This window comes from Topomyia yanbarensis, chromosome 3 (assembly GCF_030247195.1).
Source record: "Topomyia yanbarensis strain Yona2022 chromosome 3, ASM3024719v1, whole genome shotgun sequence".
NCBI lineage: Eukaryota > Metazoa > Arthropoda > Insecta > Diptera > Culicidae > Topomyia > Topomyia yanbarensis.
The window spans coordinates 114742318-114765260 of NC_080672.1; the positions used below are offsets into that span (position 1 = coordinate 114742318).

Genomic DNA, 22943 nt, shown 5'->3' on the forward strand with positions numbered 1-22943 from the left:
TTATTTTTGAACTTTCGTATGGTTGTATTTTGTATTTTCGCAGTTTTGTATTATTGTAGTTGGCTTCCAAAAATTTTAAATTTATGAATTCATTTATGAATTTTTGAATCCTCGACTTTTTGATTTTTTTTAATATTTGAATGTTTGAATATCCGAATATTTGAATACACGATTATGATTTTTTTTAACATTTGCATTCTTCAACTTGTGAATTCCTGAATATTTGAAGTTTTGAATTCTAGACTTATAATCGTAAATTTTTTAAATATACTAATTTGCATGTATGTTGATGTTTTCTGAATTCTATAATCTCAGAATTTCGTAGTTGTTGATTACAGATATCTTGAATTTTAACCATAGAACGTTGCACCTGCGTTTTCCACCCTAGAACGTTGCACTGGGGTAGAAATGTACCCCATGCGTTTGATCGCAATTTTCGCCGGGAAACGAAAGCAATGTATAATACATCATTTTCTTCCTTTTTTTATTGCGAAAACAGCTTTTTAAGTGAAGTGAAAGTACGGATACATAAATTGATTTGAACAAAAACTAAGCGAAAAAATCGCTGCTTTGACTTTTTTTACAAAAATTACTATAACTTTGCGAATTCTTAACCGATTTGAAAAAAATCAAATGATCCTAAAAGTTGAAAAAATGGTCTAGAAGGGTACAAAATGGAATTTCGATATTTTTGAAAAAGCGTAATTATTTAGAAGAGTGAAAGTTTAAAAATTGGGTTTTGGAAAATACCACGAAATGAGGTGGAAATTGAAATGAAAAAAATATTTCTGACCAATAATACATTGGTAACACGCAACATTACTGTTACAGCAGTTACATTGCGCAAATTATACTTGTGAACCATTGTTTTGAAAATTTATATGAAATGAAAAATAAAACAATAATAATCAGCAAAAATAGGAACGATTTTTTTATACTTCAAAATTAAATTAAAATAATTGAATAAATGATTAAAAACGATTTTATAATACTAATTGTTACTAACTTAGAAAAACAACCAGTATTTAAACTGGTATTGTCACGAGTCACATTTTTCACCGAGAGCACGAAACCTGACGAAACGCTAACGGCAACCGTACACCAGGGTACAAATGTACCTCACGCTAACTTTGACACCTCGAAGACTGTACGCAAACTGGCTATACCATCTTTTCCTACTCTTACTAGGAACTCTAAATTGAATTATGGTTAGGGTCTTAGGTCGGTAAATGCCGAATTCTCGTCTTCACACGGCTCCAAAGAAGGCGTGGGGTACATTTGTATCCCAGTGCAACGTTCTAGGGTTAAATATTTTAGCAGGTTTATTAATTCATAAATTTATTAATTTTTGTCCCTTGTGTAATTTTTAAAAAATTATAAATTTTGCGTTCACGTGTTTCAGGTTTTTAGAATTTTAGACATTCTGTTTTGGATTTTCGAACTATTCAGTTTTTGAATTCACAAATTAATGAATTTGTGATTTCTCGGTTGTGCTAAATAACAATACCCAGTCAAACCAATTCCGAAATCGGTTCGGAATCTCGAATGGATTCAATATAGATTCCGGCTCCGCTCAACAACAATGGTTCCACCGGGTAGGTGCTAGCTAATTTTAAGCCTACTGAGCGATATCGATGGGATCTGCAGTAACTTGGTATCCACAAAACGTACGGTGATTGTGCCTAAGCATATCATTTACACAAAATATCAAAGAAGGAATCCTCAAGATCGCCTTTTCCACTTTTCCGAAAATATTCCAAATTCTATGTATTCAAAAGGTCTTGGAATAAAAGCAAAATGTTAAATGCAAAATCCGTGCAAAATATCTTGATCAAAAAATCGTCTTAGTCGCCTATAAAAGGACTTTTGCGAAAAACCGTTCCAAAAATCTTGAACAAAAATCGTTTAAGTATTTTGCTTTTAAAAGGAATATTTTTGTGAAATCCGTGCAAAAAATTTTGAGAAATCGAATAAGTCTTCTACTTAAAAAGAACCTTGTTTTTCTTTGGCAAAAAACCGTGCTTATTGCGAAAACCATGTAAAAACTGCTTAAAAACCGTGTAAAAAAACCTTGTGTATATTCAAAATTCCTTTCTTCAGCAACATACGTAGGATTTTATTTTTTCATTGGGTAAATTTTGTTTACTAAACAATTTTGTGTCGAATTTAAGCACATTTTCAGCGTTAATCGAATCGAAAAAATTCAAGATTCATCGCTTGCTCTCGTTCAGTGGACTCGAAAAAACGTTGGTTTTTAGCTCAAGGTTAAAAATAACGGAAAATAAATTTTCGGACGTAGACCCTTTCCAAAAAAACTGGCCGGCGGGAAAATACGGCATTTCGATTCATCTCTTCATTGTGCCAAGGAAAACTACCGAAATATGCCTATTTTTCGTGTTCCATAGTTGTGTAACCCATTACTGTGATCGGCTTAGTTTACAAATGGTAATGTCTAGAACATAAGAACAGGAAAATCGTGATAAAAATTGAAAACAACGTATTTTGTTTCTTCCAGATTTTTCATTTATTTTTATACAATTTTACATAGTAATCAAAAGCGATGCAGTCATTTCTTGATTCTGATTTTTCCATTTTTGTTTTACAACGATCAAGTTGTACCTTCCATTGAACGTGCTTTGCTTACAACTCACTGAGTTTAGGCTGAAAACAGTCTATAGTGGATTTCCCCCCTGCTTCTGGTCAATTACGAAATTGCCACATATTAGCACTGTCTAGCTGATCTACAGCTACTGGAAATAACCTTTTCCGTAGTGATTCTTCGAAGCATGATCTACAAAAAACTGTTTTCAGCTGGCTTTTCCGCCATCCCGTTTCCCTAGCAACAAAGCAATTTCTATACATATTATTTGCTTACATTAAACTTTAGTTGTTATTATTTCACTTCAAGCCATTTGCTGCAGCAGCTTTTATTACGAACGGTTTTGTTTGTATTTTGTCGTTTATTCTGAGTACAATTGTGCACGAGTGCGAAAAGCAAGCCATAGTTTGGTTATTGTTGGTAAGATTAGTTTATGCTGTTTGCTTTGCCTTATCTTTAGCGGTTTTCTTTTCTTTTTTTCAGCCATTCATTTTCGCTTTTGTGGCATTGGATGCGTTTTAATCTAACATTGCAGTTTTCTGTTGTTTTGTTTTTTTTTAGTTTTGCTCATTAGGTATTTCGAAATGTTTGCAACCTTCAAACTTCACTCAGTTGCTCCTGTCAACTTATGCAGTGTCCGGCTTGCCAGAAATGAAACTTAAAACCACCTTCGTTTAATGAAGCAATCGAAAAATAATATCACTATGTGCAGCTGCTTTCAACTATTTTGCTTCAGGCGAATATAAATAGCTCTTCTTCAAGTTTCACATTCATGGCTTTTTTCCAGTAATTTGTCACAAAAGCTCCTAGATAAAAAATAATACATTTTTTTATAAATATACTGTTTTGTTTCAGCTAGTTTTTTTTCATATATTTTTTCTGAATACACTTTTTTTGGTTGAAGGCAAGAAATATTTATGGAAACTTTTCTTTTCGATTATTTACATACATACGATTGGATGCAGTTAGCGTGAATGTGAGAACGTTTTATTTTTTGTTCAGCTTTTAGTGCACTGCATTTTGTTGCTAATTTTTCTTGTGATTCAGTTACAAAGCGAATGCCTTCGCTGTTTGCCACATTGTATATCAATAATTGATTTCTATGTTTTTTAGTATTGATTTTGTATGAGAGTTTGTCATATTCATAGATTGGTACAGCTGACCTGTTCTGGAACAATTTCCAAGTGGATCGGTAGTTTCATAAACCAAGTGTTTGTAGTGTTTCTCTATGTAAATATTTGAAGTTTGGCTTTATTTTCACAAAGAAAACTCTGCCTTGGGAAACGAACAAAAATAAGCTGCATTCTAAAACATGTTGGTTTCAAGCACTTAAACGATTGTTACTCTTTGCACGATAGCTCCATTTCTGTTTGTATATGTGGTCATATTCATCCACGAAGGATCCACTGTGGCAATGGTTTGCTTTTCGGTGTGTAAATAGCTTGAGCTCACAGAAAATGTACATTTTCTTTTACTTGTATAATTCCTGAAGTAGAAGTGAGAATTGGTCCGGCACTCTAAACTTAAATCGCTGGGTACAATTAACTAGTAGACAACTAAACAAATGCAACTGCAACATAATGGTATGCTTGAAACATATTTGATACTAATATGGATCATTTGTAAACGTAGTTCTTGGAGTGAGTTGGAAAATGATTTTGAAAAAAATATTTCCATTGAACCATTTTATTCTATAGAAAATGTTGGATATGTATCCTTTCGTGTTGGATGGTTCTAACAAAAGCACGTAACAGTGTACAATGTTTGACTATATTTATCTATAATGCTAGTTGTGTTTCAGCAGTTTTCTAAATACCATCTACACTCACATTCTCGAACGACAGAGTTCATATAAAAACCAAAAAACATCAAACCTATATAGACGTTATAATAAACAAAACAAAAAACATTTGCCTGCATTGGACAAAGAACATAGTAGCCTAAAGCACGTCTTTTCTTTGTTAATAAATGCACTATGCACATCTGAAATTGTCGAACTTGCTTACCTCTTGGATTATTCAGAAACGTTCAACCTACTATTCGAAGTAGCAAACAGAAAGAACTATTCATACACGGTAACTTGGATATACTCGAGGATGTTCTCAGAAATACAAATCCCTATTTCAAGTGCATTATATGCAGTACCGCCTTTACGCATGGGCACATTGGTCCAAGGTCAGAGGCCCCTGGATTTTACGGGCTCCGAGCTTAAGCAGCAGTCAATGGCATTACTGGTATCTTTCATTCGAAATCAAGTTTGTAAAAATCACTGGGGAATAAGTGTGATATTAGCTTAGGAGCTTGGCGGAGGCATCATGGACCGTCATACGTGGTAAATGTTGTCAAAGCTGCTTTGATTGATCATTAGTGATCCAGACCCACAAACTAGATAGATGTTATTCATAGAAATAAGAACATTAGTTCACAAAATCAAAACATTCCGGATATTTTCTCGTCAAATATTTCACGAAACTCGGAATTTTATTCATGAATCCATTCAATCCTCGTGAACTAATTCATGGTTCCTAATATATTAGTCACGACCCAATATCGTAAAATAATTTGCAAAATTATTATTCATGTAAAACATTATTCATGTATTCGTGAACTGGTTCATGACTCCTAGTACATGATTTATGATCTATTTTGCGTGATATTTAGAAGTTATCCCTAACTATTTTCAAGTTTATGCAACAAGATAAAGAAATTTTTATGTAAACTATTTCACAAAATTTATTCGTGGAATCATTTTTGTTCCATGCACTTTTTCGTGAAATGTCCAGCTGCTAGCGACCAGTTATGGGTACGAGTAATAGATATAAGAAAATTATTAGTACCTCGAGCATCGTTATTCATTTGATAAGGATCAGTGTGATATCTGGACTGAAAACGAAAACTACGTTGAGCATCAAAAATCTCATTCAAGATAAAGTTCACAAATTAATATATCATGAAACTTTTTAGATCCAGTTCATATTGTCACGTTACTCCGAGCAAAAAACCGATAGTAACTAAAAATAACAGATCGCGATAAGGTGAAGAGAAATGACGAATACCATGATAAAACTGCTGACACCATGAGCCACATTGCTCTCCTCGTGTCTAATTCGAATGTAAGCTCTAGAACAAAATATCACGATAACGTGAACAGAAGTTACAAAAATCACGATTAAGAACCTGAAATCATAAACACAAATTACACAATTCGTGACAAAAATTTTAAAACTCGTTACTAGGATCCTGATATCATGAACAAAAATAAACATAAAGCTCTATTCGTGACTAAAATATAACGACAAGGTAAAAAGAAATTATGAAAATTATGACAAAGTTCCTGAAATCATAAACATAAATCACATTACTAGTGATTAAAATATCAAAAACCGTTACTAAAATCCTGAAATCATGAAGATGGATCATGCTACTTCTCACTAAAATATTACAAAAACGTGAATAGGAATTACGAAAATCGCGACTAAGATCCCGAAATTATGAACATAAACCCTGATAATTTGATAGAAAAATTCCAATAGTAAACTCAGGAATAAAATAGCACGCTAACCTGATGAAAAATAACAAAAATCATAAATAAGGTTTGACTGTCGGCTGCGTATTCGCTTTTGTGAACTTTAGTCACAGTTTCCGCCCTGTCACTACCAAATCGATTTTCTGTACGTTAACTAGTTCACAACTTTATGAACATTATTCATAAAACCAAAGGTTCACGAATGATATTATTCATACATTTAGGAACGTTAGTTCACAAAATCAAAACATTATGGATATTTTATCATGAACTTTTTCACCAGACTCGGAATTTTATTCATGAATCCGTTCAATCCACGTGAACTAATTCATGATTCCTAATACATTAGTCACGATCCGATATCCGTGATCGTGGAAATAGTTCACAAAATCATGAAACATTATTTATGAATTCATGAACTGGTTCATGATTCCTAGTATAATAGACACGACGAAATAAATCACAAAACTATAAAATATTCATCTATACGTGAACTAGTTTGTGAATCCTAGTGTAATAGCCACGACTTACCATCCGTGCTCATGAAATAGTTCACGAAATCATCACATATTATTAATGTATTCGTGAGCTGGTTCATGATTTCTAATATATTATTCACGATCCAATTTCCGCGCTCGTGAAACAGTTCACAAAATATTTTTCATGTATTCGTGAACTGGTTCATGATACCTAGTATAATAGTTACGTCTGACCATTCGTGCTCGTCAAATAGTCAATAAAATCATGAACTATTATTCATAGATTCGTGAAACAGTTCATGATTTCTAGCACATGTTTTAGGATCTATTTTATGCGCTTGTAATATTTAGAATATATTTCTAATTGTTTTTAATTTCATGCAAAATGGTAATAAAATTTTCGCGTGAACTATTTCACAAAATTTGGAGTATTATTCGTAAAATCATTTTTGTTTTAGGCACTTTTTCATGAAATGTCCAGCTGCTAGTGACCAGCAATAGGTACGAGCAGCAGATATGAGAAAACTATTAGGACCTCGAACATCGTTATTCATTTGGTAAGGTTCAGTGTGATGAAAACGAAAACTGCGTTGAGTACCATAAATCGTGTTCATGATATATTTCACAGAATGAACATGGGTCACATAACTATGAAGCTGAATTCATGAGTAAAATATGACGATAACGTGCATGGAAATTACGAAAATCATGACAAAGTTCCTGAAACCATGAACATAAATCACATTATGCGTTTATAAATTGTCAAAAATCGCAACTAAGATCCTGAAACCATGAACATGAATCAATCCACTCTTGACTAAAATATGACGATAACGTAAATAGAAATTACGAAATTCGCGGTTGACAGGTTGACAGAAAAATCCCATAGAAAACTCATGAATAAAATAGCAAGGTAACGTGATAAGAAATCAGAAAAATCACGAAGAAGCTCCTGAAATCATGAATATCACGTGACTGGAGGCTGTGCATTCTCAAATTATAAACAAGAATCACAACAAAAACTAAACATGTCCAGGGAACAACAACATTCGAATGTAACGCCATGTATATATTCGGAGCGAACTAGTTTTTTTTTTGGAAACACAAATAGTTTCATGAATACGATTTTTATTATTCACAATTTCAGGAACTAGGTCACGATTTTCATAAATCGTTCAGTTCACGAAATCGTGATCTTTTGTTCATGAATTTATGAACGGATTTTTTTCCGTGTGGTGATTAAAATGATGAAGCATCAAATCATAGAGAAGATTTTGAAAAGGAGACATTGTAATGACAATTGGAAAAAACAGGACATTTGAAGGTTAGAAATACAAGATATTGCATGGCGTTTCGCCTAATAACGTTTGTATAATGTAACAATAACCTGACAAAATTAACATGTGCTAATCTGACCCTCATAGTTGCATGACGTTGTTTGAGGATGAAGTGCCAAGGAGTTTACCATCCACCATTTTAACGTTGTCTAGAGCAGAAAAAATCTTCGTATTCCGTGATGTGTTTAAGGTGGTTTCTTGGAACGCTGCGATACTAGTACGGAGCCGATAATTCTGTTTCCGATACTCGATTATTTGGTACTGATTTATTATGTTTGAGCAACGATTGGTTTGGTTGTCTCTTTGAACGGGATACGAATCAATGTTCGACTGCGAACTGCTCTGCTACCAATTCATCGATAAGAGCCATTGGAATATTGATGAAACAATAACAATAAAAACTTTTAAACTGTAAGTGACTTTCAATTCAAATTTCTGCCACTTTTAGCAACGCACTGAGGAGTTACAAATGTTAGAGTGTGCCGTTTTTCGAACACAGGCATTAGTATGGATTAATATGCATCATCAGTGCGGGGCCCCGAAATCCCAGGGCCCTTGGCCCCGACCCAATGTGTCGATGTGTAAACACGGTACTGGTTAGGTTGACCAGCCATCCTGGTGACCCAGGACATGTCCTGGTTTTAACTGACGGTCGTGGTATTTTGGGACATCGATAAAAGATGCTTAATTTGTCCTGGGTTTTCTCTTCTAAGTCAAAAAATAAATTCTGTGGGTCTTTGCTAAATTTACTATAGAATAGCATTCAACTATACAAACTTCTGCCAGCTATGCCGGATAAATTCGCTGCACCGATTAACTTTTTTTTCTATTCATTTAAATTTCGCCATTTTTACATTTTGAATGCCTAATTTCAAAGATGGATAGTTTTGACAGTTGAATAACACAAGACGGAAATTGCATTTAGTTTGTAAGAGCAAATCGAACCGGTTCCGGTCCTGACCCGAACTCTGGCAGCTATCGATGTTGATGAGACGTTAATCACCAGAGCTTTTTCTTGGCTTCAATCGCCTTTCAATTCGGTATCCAAGAGAGTTCCCTTACTACTTCTGAAAAGTTACAGTGACGCTGTATATTTCAATCTTTTGAGCATCTCTTTTCAGTGGATTTTTTTCCATTTTGCTGGAAATCTGCGAATGCGGTTTCAGTATAAAACGGGAAATAAGGGAGGCATAACTAACAATCCTGGAATAACGTCGTTGAGTGCAATCTCGAAGTTGTTTGAGCTGTTCATCATCGAACCTCTTCAGGCTTACTCTCAGCAATAACTAAGTGATTATCAGCACTGCCCCACGTCTGCACGTTCGATAGCACTAACATTCTGTGCCTAAAGCCCAACAATATCGCACATAACAGATACCATGGAACGTCGCATTCATGCTGATGTTATTTACCTAACCTATACACCGCTTTTGATAAAATGAACCATTTTATAATAATTTTGCTAAAACGCAGGAATTTGGAATCAACGATAATTTTTGTAGTACTTTCGGTCCTACCCGACAGATCTAGGGAAAAAGATTGCTAAACACCCTTCGTTTACTTCTACTTCAAGCATACCGCAAGAAAGGCATCTCGGACCGTTGATATTTTTGTTGCGCTTCAATGATGTACATCTAGTGCAGAAGACTTCACCACTGTTCTTTGCGATCTCCAGGTATTTCGTCTGATTCGCTTAATTGAAGATTGAAACTTTCTTCAAAATCAGTTTCCAGTTTTTGTTGGTTGGTATAGCAAGAACCACATGTGAATAAATCCAAAGAAGAGTTCAGCGTTCTCCTTTCCACGAAAGAAAGACACGGTTTCTTTTAACTAAGTTCTCAGGAAAAATCCCGCGAATTTTTTTTCTGTCGAAAACCTGGGAAAACTTCTACCAGGCACGTGGAGAGGATACTGGTACTGGTGCGGACAGGAAATATTAAAGATAAAACTAAACGTTCAAAACTGTCTTCCTTTCGTTTTGCGGCTCCTGTCGCAACCATACCATACCAGTACCGTAGTATCGGGACACATCAAAGAGAGTTGGTACTAGAAATCTCAGTCAATCGGAAATGTTATTTCATTGCAAGTAATAAAAAACTGTTTCATTCTCGGAAAGTTTTAAAAATTCAGATATTCTACCTTTTTCAGATACAGTCTTTGGATCTACTATGAACAACTCATGTATTTTATCTTAACTGACAATATATGGACGAATTAATAAAGGTACTGACTTTGAGAAGTTTTGATATGAACAAAATATGACCAATAATTCTTTTACCTCTTTTTTGGGGTACTAGGCTAATACCCAAGTATATCCAAGCAATCGTGTTCATTTGGAATGTATTCATATTTAACTAGTATGTTTTGCAGATTTCAACGAAAAACTGCATCAGTTCCACCAAACAATTTTTTCCAAGAAACAGATCTCTCTCCGAATGAAATCAATTCATAAAAAGTAAGCGATAGTATAAATAGTTCACAGCTACTAGTGATGTATATATCTTGACTAAATTGCCAAATTTGCCTTTTTAAAAACGTGTGCCACCAAATCATCCAATTCATAGGTAACCGATTGCTTCGTACAATCTCCCAGACAGCTTGCTACTACGTGAATGACCAACTTATCAATCCACAGTTGGCCGCTGGCCAAACTCAATTCTCCAACGAAAGCTTAGTCCAATATATATGTGCAAACACCCTGTTGAGCCTTTTACTGCGGCAGCAAAATACAGCCGTCGTACAAATCAAATCAAACCAATATCAACACACAATTATAAGCTTTCTTCTATCACACAATTCAGCTTACTATTATGACTATAATCACTTGCATCATCGTCACCGCGGTGATCACCCAATCGGTCCATCGATGGTAGTTCCCGATGTTCCGTTTGATGCTCCGCCGACGATAGCAGCAACGATGGAGTCATCGACGCTACGGCGCTGGTAGTGCATCTATTGGTGGTTTTGGTAGTGCTGTTGGTAATACTATCAATAATTTTGTCACTATCACAACTAGCTCTACTGGTATTGGTAGCAGTAGTGGTGGTAGCAGTACTAGTACTAAGATGATTACTGTTTCTGGCTGCAGCTACGACGATTGCGGCACGATGACTGTAAATGTGTGACTCTGCTGTGAGGATCGATTCCGTTGACAGCACCGTGGATGCGGCCGATGCAATGGATAGGGATGGTTTACGACTAACGCTGGTGGAGAGTGCAGTTTTTTGCCAGGCTACTGGCAGCATCAAATGCTACGGACTGTTGGGATACTCGAAGATTTTTTTGTTTATCAGCGGCGACTGCAGGTGCCGATGGGGAATTACCTCCCGTTCCGGGGCTTGTGGCCAGATTTCCTAAATTACAATCGGGGGCTTGATTTACTACAGTTGGAAATGCAGGTACAACGGTTTGTTAATGATCGGTCAAGAGATCCAGGATAGGTTGGAGGGGCAGGTAGAAACGAGGAATTTTACACCTTTAAGCGAAACGAACAACACACTATTTGAAAACTGACGTTACCTGCAGTGATTTAGCTCGTTCTCAGGAGCTGGCCTTATCCTTTTTAAGTGAGAACGAGCTCATCAAGTTTTTTAAAGTCGCACCAATTCCCTTTCCGGGCGTGTGTGAATCAGCCGAGTAGCGACCACTCCCCTCCGGATGAGCATCGAGACATTTTTGGTATCGAAGCTGAAATGAAACGGATTGATCCAACACCTCCCAATAATATATCAACAACCAACCTTGCATGCAGCCTCTATCGTCTTACACAGTGCTCCGCTGGACGGTTCGCAATGAAACACATGTGCCAAAAATTTATCCTGCGCAGTATGCATAATAAATGCACAGCATTTGACATTTCTTCCGATTCCTAGAAAACTGAGATACCTCACACGACATTCGCACAACAGCCGCGCTTCCGGATCCTGAAATACAGAAATAACCCGATGAATGCATTCTTGGGTCAATAGAAAGCTATACACTTACCGAGGTGTTAACACTAATCATACTGGGCGCCACCGAAACGTTAACGCTCTCCCAGTTCTCCACGGAGCTACCGGCTACCACCTTATCGATGGCGTCGTTCAACGCATCCATGCCGGTTGGCTGGTTCACCTCCAGCGAACCGAGATACTGAGCTTTGAGCACCTTTTTCGGTTCTTCCATCGGCGTCGGAAAGGAGGCTGCTATGAAGAAAGTTGATGTAGGAAGAAGTTCAACGTAATAAAAACAACGAGTCTCACGATGTCGGATCCATCGGCGATTTTCGGTCGGCAGATCCGTGGGACGTATTGCACAGCGCGAGCTGCTAAAGCTGGAACTGTTGGTATCGAGCTGGAGGGATCGTTCAATCATTATCCGTTTGCAGATATCTCTGTTTGAAGAAGAAGATTGGAAATTCAGTTTTAAGTTTTTTTTTGACAAGAATTCAACTATCATTATAGTCCCAGAGTAGTCAAACTATGATTTAATAGCTGGTTACGTTCAAAAAACTATTTTGGAAATGTCTATTACATTTTTATGGCACTTGGTAGGGATATATAAGTGCACGTCTGGGGGTGGGCGTAGCGTAGTTGGTAAATCGATTGCGTTGTACGCAGCCCACCTGGGTTCGAGTCCCGACCCCGCACATAGGGTTAGAAATTTTTCATAAGAGATTTTTCTAACCCGAAGAGGCGAATGACATTAAGGTTAAAACCTCTATAATCGAAATAAAAAAGTGCACGTTTGTCACGAACCTGATAAGCAACATGTCGACGCTGACACACTTGAAACAAACATAAACATAATGGTCTGAGAGTGGATGGAGTGGGTAGGTGGTGCCGAGAGAAAGGAGGGGGAAGAGTAGATGGGGGATCCAACACTGAACTGCATATTATACCTTCCATTTGAGACTCGGTTAGTTGAAATAGGTTCAGTCATCACCGAAGTGGTTTGGTTCTAGAATCGGAGACATTGGGAATTATAGATAGTGGACAACATATTCCAAGTATCTTCGATTCGCCATTAGTGAGCTAAGTCTAGTCTAGTCTACACATACACAGCCAATACATGTAGGGATCCTGGAAAATTTCAGACGATCGCCTAGAATTTTTCTTGTTAGTATTAATGTTAGTGGCACATACAGTATGTGACACAATCATTAAAGCGGCCAGGCCAACTGTGCACGCGTACAAAATGAAGATGATTCAAAATTATGCGGCAATCAAATTATTCATTTAATGAATGATTTAATCAACGAATTATTTTGAACCTTGAATAAGGAAGAAACGGGGACAACCGTACCAACCATTTCAATTTGATGGAAGTTTGATAAATCGTTGGGAGTGACTTGGCTAAGATGGTTAATGTCGCTCCTTTGATCCTGGGGCTCCTGGGATGGGACAGGTTATTAGCCCTGTCCTGGCTAATGAGCCACGATTATGCCCTAGTAACAATTGTGGTTTTATGATAGTTTTATAGCCACTGATAAAACTTAGATTGCACTTGTAGCGTGCTATAAAACTTCAATTGTTACTTGGGTAGCGCCTTTACTGGATACATTTTTAACTTATGAGGTTAAATTGTAGGTCAGGTGCAGGTGAGACTGCAATAACCAACCTGTAACTCAGGAACCAAAAGTCAGAGCTGAATGAAATTCAATAGCAGTTAATGGGAGTATTATGTCTTTCATATGAAATCAAGTTTGTCGCCGACCCAGCAAGACGAACAAGTGCAACAGCAAGTGCAACCGAAACATTAGGAGCAGCGAGAACAGCACAGCGAGGCCATACCGAGTACGAGCGGCGACAAACCAACTGGACGCCCAGAAAAGCTAGGGTTTCAGGTGCGCACGTCGAAACCAAGCATTACCCAAGAAGACCTGGGTTACCTCGAGTGATGAAATTAAGGCAACAAATCGAAGAACTCTACGAATTCGCGAAAAGCAAGGGCAACGTGCACGGCCAGATCAAGGATCTAGTGATTAGCATCAAATCCGCCGTAGAAGCGGCCGAATGCGAACAGAGCAGTCTAAAAACGCCGAAAAGACGCTGAAGAACACGGAGATAGTGAAAGCAGAAGCCTATGAAACGCCTAACAGTGAACGGTATTCTCGTTTTGTGAAAAGAGTAAGGGAAAAACCAGGAGAGGAGGAGGAACCGAAGCAGCCCAAGAAGGTCGGCGAAAGACAATGAAGCAGCCGACGATTGCAGAGTAAATGGGGTACCGCAGAAACAGCAGAAGAGAGGAAGAAAAAACAGCAAGAGAAGGAGATAAAGAAGGAAAAGAAGAAAGAAGACCTTCGGCCGCGCCAGGAGAAGTATAAGGGAGACGCTCTAGTCGTCAAAGCAACGTATGCTGCAATCCTCAAAAGGGTGAGGGAGGATCCCAAGCTGAAGGAGCTGGGGGAGAACGTTATAAGAACTAGCTGTTCGAGCTGAAGAAAGATCCATTTATCAAGAGCTCGGCCTATCGGGAACTCGTGGGAGGAGAAGCGAATGTGAGAGCTTTAGTTCAGGAAGTAATGGTCGAGTGCAGGAATCAGGCATGGGAAAATTTACTCATTCGTTTGATTGCATCTGATAGCCATTCATCCTTGGTTCAGCCGCACACAATCATCATAGTGAGCATGGAGCAACGAACCATGAGAGAATGCGATGAATCCTCTCTCCACCACCATGTTTGTGCACTCCGAACGGTCAGCGAACGCACTATGTAAGTGAGTGGTTAAAAAATACTTGAAGCGAACCGAACGTCAGCAAACAGGCAGGACTTCAATTCTGGATGAATCAAAATTCACTCACTCATCGAATGCATTTGTTGACTCATTCAGAGGATTCCTTGTATGTAATTCCAATAATAAGTATGAGGCGCTGTATATATCGTTTACGCAGAGCTGTAGGAATTAGATTTTTCTATAAACTTCTTGTTCGGCTCGGAAACCTTTTGGTGATTATTAGCCGGGAAATTACATGAAAATAGAGCACAGTTTGAATACTGTGTCTGTGACATATGCCTTCTATAATAATCATTGCTTCATAGGCAAGGACTCGACGTCGCTTTTGGGAATGATTTGAGATAGTATCGTCGCATTCGGAAAGCGATAGAAATTGTTAAATTTTAAATTAATTCTTTTAAAAGGCTAACGCGATGTTTAATGTAAATAAATTCATTATACCGCCACGGAGCGTAATTTCCTCACCCTTCGTAGTAGCAATCGCACAGCTGTTTATTATAGTAAATTAAGAGTAAAAACGAAATTAAAGTTTGTTTTGCTATTGTTAAGATTATATTGATTTGTAGACAGAGCTGCGCTAAATAAATTTAAGTGTTGGATACATTGTACATAAAAACGTATTGACTCCAAAAATACGTCTGTTGAACTTATTTTTTCATAACTAGTTCGTCGGGATAATGACGGATATCAATATTTTTGTAATTATCTTTGTTTTTGGAACGAGTTTGACGAGTGGGTTTTGAAATACTGTCATCGGTGATTACTTTACGCCAAAAATAGAACGTTTTGTACATTTCGCTCAAGAACTACGATAAGGCAACTTCAAATTTGAAACTGTTCAATGTTTTACATATGGCACAAGTACCTCCAAAGACATTGAAAAGAACTTTTGGAAAATCAAGATTGAACGTGAAATCTAAAGAGCTAAAATTGGCGTAAAGTCATTCCCACAAGGGGACTACTTTACGCCAATTTTTTTTTTCACAAAATCATGTTAACTCCTTGATTTATTGTTATGGATTATGCTCGTTATTTATGTGTGAAAGCAAATGAATGTAGTGCTCGTAAAAATAAAAGGGTGTGTTCAACAACTGCGTACCACGCATCCAATAACCTTGTTTTGGAGAGTCGATAAGTCCTACAATGAAAAAAGCAAGCCGAGAAAAAAAGCTCTACATGATATACTTGATATTGATGATATTGAGCCTTAAGAATTAGACCACCTTGTTTTTGTATTTTTCTAAAAGTAGTTTTAATTGTGTTACGGAGTGCAAAGGCTTTTCCAACAGAAACGTTTTAATTGTCAGGTCAGTTCATCCATCTTTTATGACATATCCATTTATAATATGACGAATTTCGCGCCAACTCGAACAAATGTTGGCAGCACACTCTCAGATTTTACTTTCTGTACATGAGAAATTTGTCACAAAAAGCAACTTTGCATACTTTGTTTTTCCAAAAATGATCTAGACAAGCCTTTGAGAGGGTCAAACTTTCTGTACATGAGAAATTTGTCACAAAAAGCAACTTTGCATACTTTGTTTTTCCAAAAATGATCTAGACAAGCCTTTGAGAGGGTCAAACTTTTTTAACCAATTTTTTTCAAATGGCTATTGTCTAAAAATGATAAATCCTACAAAAAAAATGTTGTAGGAGTTATTTTCGCAAAATTAGTCATTAGTTGGGCACTTTCAAGAAAAAAAAGTTATTTGAAACAAACTTTTCCTTGCCCAAACTGATTTTTAGTGTATTTTTATCGAAAACTAAACCAATGAAAGTCATAATCATCTCAGAATCCAATAAAACTCAGTTTGTCAAAAGATATTGTCCAATTTAGCAATTAAGGGTGCTCATACGCGATTAAAGAGTTTTTAAACTATGATCGGTAGTTACCGGAGAAGCTGGTTTCATTCCAGTAAAGCACATTCAGAATTTAAGCTGGCTTGAGGTTTCTGTCAGAATTTTGAATCAAATAAAACAACCGATCGCGGCTCATTGCTTCATTTAAAACTGATTGTGGCTGGTTTGACTAGGATTTAATAGTATTTACAGGTATGTTCCGTTGGGATCATTTTAGATGTTTTGATGCATTTTTTTCAAATTTACCCTTTGGTCGTTATAACACCTCGTACACTATTTTTGAACTTTATAACCTTGAATGTCATGTGCGTCATGATATCCAAAGCCATTGTTTAATATTGTGGTCGTAGTTGGAAACTGGAAAATCCAACCAGACACAATCGTATTTTCTTTTGTTTTTAGCAATGGAACACACTACTCCCGACGTCGTGAATTAGCATTGAACAAAAGAGAAAAAAAATTGTCGCTGATAGGATTTTCCAGTTTTCAACTGTAACGATTATATTTTAACTGCACAAAAGATAGACAGATTAATGAATAGGGGAATCGGGGGCAAGCCCGACACCCCATAACTTTTCCCAGATATCAAATTTTAAATCATACAATAATAACAGGATATCATTAGTACGATTATTTTGAATATTTCGAGACACATATATGCCATATAGATTCATCCAACGTCACAAAATAAACAAAATATGCGAAAACAAAGCTGATGCGCACTTGGATGTTATTTTTAGTTGAAACATTTTAAGGTTTTAACAGCACAAAAGCTTTAAAAATTACCAGTATTTTGCCGCACATTCTAATCTATTCTGCCGGATTGTTGATCAACAAAGTTCCGAAAAATCATAACACGAACCGGATAGCTCACTACAAAAGGGTATGTTACTTCTAAGTGAATGAATCTTAGTAACAGGGGATATATTCTTCTTGCAGAACGGATCTTACTTCTTAGAATGGCTTCTCAAGCGGTAATAAAGCTAGAAAAGATTAATGGGGAAAACCAAGTGTTGAACATTATTTATTCACACCACACATTCGTATGCTTTTCCTCTTGCTACGCGATGATGTTCCAGAAAGCATGCATTTGCATCACACATACTCATATACACATAATTACACTTTATCACACATACACAACACATTTTTAATGAAAAAATTGGACAAAAAGAAATCTAACAAGTTTGTCGCTCTTGCCACTTCGGGGTGTCGGTCTTACCCGCAGCGTTTTTAAAATGTTCTTTTTCTCCTTTTGGCAACCAATAATTTTTAATGAATCCAATTTTTTGAAACACTGAAAAAATTATATCTTGTTAAGAACCATCTAAACAAGGATTATGCACAGAATATACAATTTTTGGAGCTTCGTGGTATTTTAGAAAAATGATTGCGCTTAGGGTGTCGGACTTGCCCCCGGTTCCCCTACTGAAATAGTAAAAAGTACTTCAACATAATACAGAAGAAATAAAGTCAGTAACTTGTAGGTCACGCTAACCGTTAAACGATAAGCTTGCGTATGTAAAAATTAAAAATCCTGCATCTTGAGCTATGTTACCTTTGCACTTCTACCCATATATTACCTCTACAAAGGATAGAGAACCGATTGAACGATTCAATGATTGGATATGATGATTGAATCAAGATTAGACTCATCGAGTGGCTCGCAAACCAAAACAATAATATTCCAATCTGATTCACTCACATCCAAACATCATTCTTAGAAAATATTGAGAGAATGAGAGGCTCTCCGACTTAGAACGAACGGGAGTCAATTGAGTGCCGCACAGCTGCTATCGCTAATGAGCTTTGCGACAAGCTCAGTGTATACTTCCTGGCGTTTACTTCGTGAGACAAACACAACGGTTGGTAGCATGAGATGTATCAGAAGATGAATACAGATGAATGAATTTCGAATGTATTTTTCCCATACCTGGCAGGAATCTGGACGAGATCACAATGGAAGACAAAGTGAGGAGCACGCTAATAGAGCAATGTAACTAGAGAAAGATCAGGTATCAATCAGGTTAAGGAAGGCGTGGTACACAGACAGCTGTGATACCCCATCAAACAATTTAGCTGAATAATTGCTTAAACAGCTCTTGTTCAGCTTATTCTCTCGTATCAAAGGCTTATTCAGCTTTCGTTGTTTGTTGGGACGGTTATCGCCAACCGCAGCCAACAATCTTATGTCGACCGGTAAGATCATAATCGGATGGTCGGTGTGCTCGTTACGTTTGATCCCTAGAGCCACTAAACAAATGGAGAGGTGTTTCCGGTGCTTGGGTTTCGGCCATCAGGCAAGAAACTGTAGCGAGGCACGGAAAAATTTGATATGTTCAGAAAATGTTGGGATAATTGCTAGAGACTGCACAAAGCAACCGAAGTGCTTGCTCTGCACAAATGAGGGCGAAAAAGACCACATGCCGGAAGGCTTCTTATGCCCAGAGTACAAATAGGCAAAGGCAGACCAATGATGATCGAACCAGTCCAGCTTAATCTCAATCAGTGTGACATTGCGTAGCAACTGTTGTGGCACTCAACAACAAAAACGAAGTGCGACGTTGCTATTATTGCAGAGTCGTATCGTGCTCCTCCTGAGTGGTGGATAGTGCAGCGGTGGCGGCAATCCTAGTAATGGGCGATTTCCCTATTCAAGAGGTGGTCAATAGCACACACGAAGGCTTCGTGATCGCCAGGATCAACGGCATATTTGTATGTAGCTGTTATGCTCCTCCACGGTGGATACCAGAGCAGTACAATGCTAGATGCACTAACCGGTTGTTATAGGAGTAGATTTTACCGCTTAGGCCGTGGAATGGGGTAGCAAGCTGAGCAACGCAAGCTTGTTGGAAGCCCTGGCGAAGCTGGAAGTAAGACTGTGCAACGAAGCTTCCGGTAGCACATTCCGTACAGAGGGTCAAGAATCCATCATCGACATAACATTCTTCAGTTCTTTTTTGATGGATAACATGAACTGGCGAGTGAGTGAGCAGTAAACACATAGTGACCACCAAGCGATCCACTACACCATTGGTCGGCGGAATTCTATTGTAACGCGGAGAGTGACGACTGGCGAGCGGAAGTGGAAAATAAAGGATTTCGACAAAGACCTTTTTGTGGAAGCACTTCGTGCTAACAGCGTCACTCCAATTCCGACCGCCAATGAGCTGTCGGAAACATCATCGAGGGCGTGTTACGTATCAATGCCGACGAAAATGGAGCCGAGAAACTGCCGCTGTCCAGCGTATTGGTGGAATGAAAGGCTCACCATCCTCCGTGCTGCCTGCCTGAAAGCTAGAAGACGCGTTTATAGCGCAATATCTGACACAGTCAGAGAAGTATGTAAGGTAACATTCCGGGCGACCAGGGCCGCTTTTAAACACAAGATTGTGCTAAGCCAATCCACCGGCTACAAGGAGCTGTGCAGAGACGCTAACCCCTGGGGCAACGCTTACCGTGTCCTGATGACTTAGATCAAGGGTCCAACAACGCCAGCTGAAAAATGCGCTGACAAATTGAAAACTGTCGTGGAGGGTCTTTCCCGAAGCACGACCCAACCGCATGGCCATCTACACCGTACGTTGATGCAGACGATGGAAATGCTGGTGACAATCGAGTCTCCAACAACGAGCTCCTTATAGTGCAAAAGGGCTAAAAGCGAAGAAAGATTCCGGTCCGGACGGTATCCCCAACGTGGCACGGAAGACCGCGACCCTGGAATTTCCGGACATGTTCAGGCTAGTTCTACAGAAATGCCTGGACGATGACTAGCTACCCGGACAGATGGAAGATCCAGAAGCTGGTGTTGCTGTCAAAATCAGGGAAGCCACCAGAAAATTCAGCATCGTATCCGCCTATATGCCTGCTGGATACTCTTGGTAAACTTCTGGAAAGGGTCATCCTCAACAGGCTGACGACCTATGCTGAAAGTGAGAACGAACTATCGCAGAGGCAGTTCGGGTTCCGCTAAGGGATATCGACGGTGTACGCCATCCGCACAGTCATTATTTATTCACACCACACACGTGAAACGTGAAGAACGCGTTCAACAGTGCCAGCGGGGGGGGGGGGTGATCACCGTAGCGCTGCACAGAATGCGGGTTCCAGACTATCTGCGCAAGGTGCTGAAAAGGCGTGTGACGTATCACTTTCAGAACTGAGTACTGGCCTACAAAACGAACATAGGTAAGAGGTCGATTATGGTCACGGCGGGAGTACCTCAGGGCTCCATAATCAGCTCCACGCTCTGGAATATTATATACAACGGAATATTTTTACTGAAACTGCTCAGGGGAGTTGTGATCGTCGGCTTTGCAGATGATGTTGTTCTGACGATAACAGGCGGGGCCCTTGAGGAGGTGGAGATGTTGACGGCAGAGACAATAGACAATCCATCCCATAGACACATGCGCTGAAGCACCTGGGTGTGATGGTCGACAATCGGTTAAATTACAACAGCCATGTCGACTATTTATGTAAGAAGAAGGAGGAGCAGCAGTTTCATCCTCAATACTGGCCTGGGCTGCTGCGCTGAACTCAAAGCAGAACCGGACGAAGTTGACACGTTTCGCCTAATGGCTGTTCGTGTCGCGTGTGCGTGCAGAACAATATCGTCGAAGGCGGTTTGCGTGATTGCCGGGATGGTTCCCATCTGCATCACTCTGGCAGAAGACGTAGGAATGCTACCAACGGAGAAATGCACGCAACGCGAGACAGTGAAAAGTGAGACAACGCGAAGAAAGGAAGGTGGACCCACCGACTCATCCCAAATGTGTCGGTTTGAGTGCATTGGAAGCATGGAGAGGTGAACTTCCATTGGACGCAGTTTTTGTCCATGCACGGATGCTTCCGGAAGTACTCGATTTGGACGTGCTTCGTCACCACTTTGCCCGGAGCGTGTGAACGTGCAAGCGGCACCGGAACGCGTGGTCTTCGAATGCCATAGGTTTGAAGAAGTTCGAAGGGGTATGCCTGGTATTACAATTGACTATATCGTTGAAGAGATATGCCACGGCGAACATATCTGGGACGCTGTCAACAGAGATGTTACAAGTATACTCTACGATTCTCAGTCGGAGTAGGGTAGTTCCCCGCCGGATAATATCGGAAAAGATCTTGATAAAGCTGGGAGCTACATGGCACAAGGAAACGGGTAGAAATTCCTCCGTCGGGGAACTATCGGTCAGAGTAGAGTGAGTTCACCGTTCGGAGACTATCCGAGTAGATCGTGCTAAGGCTGGGAGCAGGAAACAGGAGCCAACTGGTTCATGGAATCAGCATCTAAACAGCTCACGGGGACGATAACTAAGAAGGTGACGTAATAGATGAAGACAAGAAGCAAAAGAATAGTCGAAAGTAAATTCAAAGCTCAACGGTCGAGCCATTTCACGAACCAAGTGCAGCTCTGAGATATAGCAGAAGGACGAGGTGCGACCATGATGTACCTTGTTGTTGTTCAGTGGAGAAGGAAAAAGAGAAAGGAGTGTTTTTAGTGGTTAGGCACGAACGTGGGTCGTAAGAGCCTCACAGTGCCAATGCACCACAAGCCAGACTTTTAAAGCTTTTTAAACCGTATTATAAAAAAACAGACACTCTATAATCTTGACGTACTGACTTGAATAGCACATGGATTGACCTTCCGGGTATCGATTATCGAGTTGGTTTCTGAGCAACTGCATAACTGTATGATCGCACTCTTCACCTCGCCACTCTGGAACCTTAACTTTGCTCCAAATGGAAGTCGAAGGCAGTTAGTAAGGATGCTATATCTCATCCATTTGAGTTTGTGAAAATGTCAAAGAGGTTTTAATTGGGCGTCAGTGAGCCAGAATCACAAATATCACCAATATAAAAAAAATATAAGTAATTTTTGCGACATTTAGATAGCAAGGTTTTATCGAATTATATGGCAATTTGATGCGTGGCCGCACTCTTGAATACGTAACTACGGAACAATAACTGTGATACAAATAAAATAGTAGTAGCCTTTCTTTTGAGTATAATTTTGTTGAAATCAGGTTAACCATCTCTGAGGAAAGTGAGCGACATTATTTGACATGTTTTAAGAAGTCGGTTTACAGAGTGATTGCATTGGCTTTTTATATAAGAAAGGTTAAAATCACGAAAAAAAACACATCTTAATCAGAGTTAAAAATAATCGAAGCTCTTTTTTGACGGCTGAAAATGAACCTGATGCGACTCGCGGTGAATAGAAAAAATATTCATTCAAATATCCATGTTATTCATTCAGTTGAATATCGTACAATATTTTCATTTCACTAATTATCTAGGAAAATGATTTCAAATGCCGGTAAAGCATATGAAACAACAATCATCATCGCTTACATTGTGCCTCGGCCTACTTTGATGCATTTGATTCGTTACTGCACGGTCGCTTCGTGTAATAATCGGAGACGAATGAAAA

The 22943-nt window shown here is 38.7% G+C and overlaps 1 protein-coding gene across 17 annotated transcripts in view; it reads right to left on the minus strand.

Annotated features, from left to right (window-relative positions):
• Nucleotides 1-2500: 2500 nt before the first annotated feature.
• Nucleotides 2501-22943, minus strand: part of LOC131688679 (protein Fe65 homolog) — a 281910-nt gene continuing 261467 nt past the window's right edge. For 13 of the 17 annotated variants that reach the window (XM_058973123.1, XM_058973117.1, XM_058973131.1 and 10 more), the window contains 4 exons: nucleotides 11926-12313; nucleotides 11682-11864; nucleotides 11461-11628; nucleotides 2501-11321 (listed from right to left, as the gene is read on the minus strand). In XM_058973123.1, the coding sequence (XP_058829106.1) occupies nucleotides 11482-11628; nucleotides 11682-11864; nucleotides 11926-12313 (718 nt within the window). In that variant the 3' untranslated portion in view covers nucleotides 2501-11321; nucleotides 11461-11481. The remainder of the gene's footprint in view (nucleotides 11322-11460; nucleotides 11629-11681; nucleotides 11865-11925; nucleotides 12314-22943) is intronic. The other 4 variants (XM_058973127.1, XM_058973128.1, XM_058973116.1 and 1 more) reach the window with 4 other exon arrangements.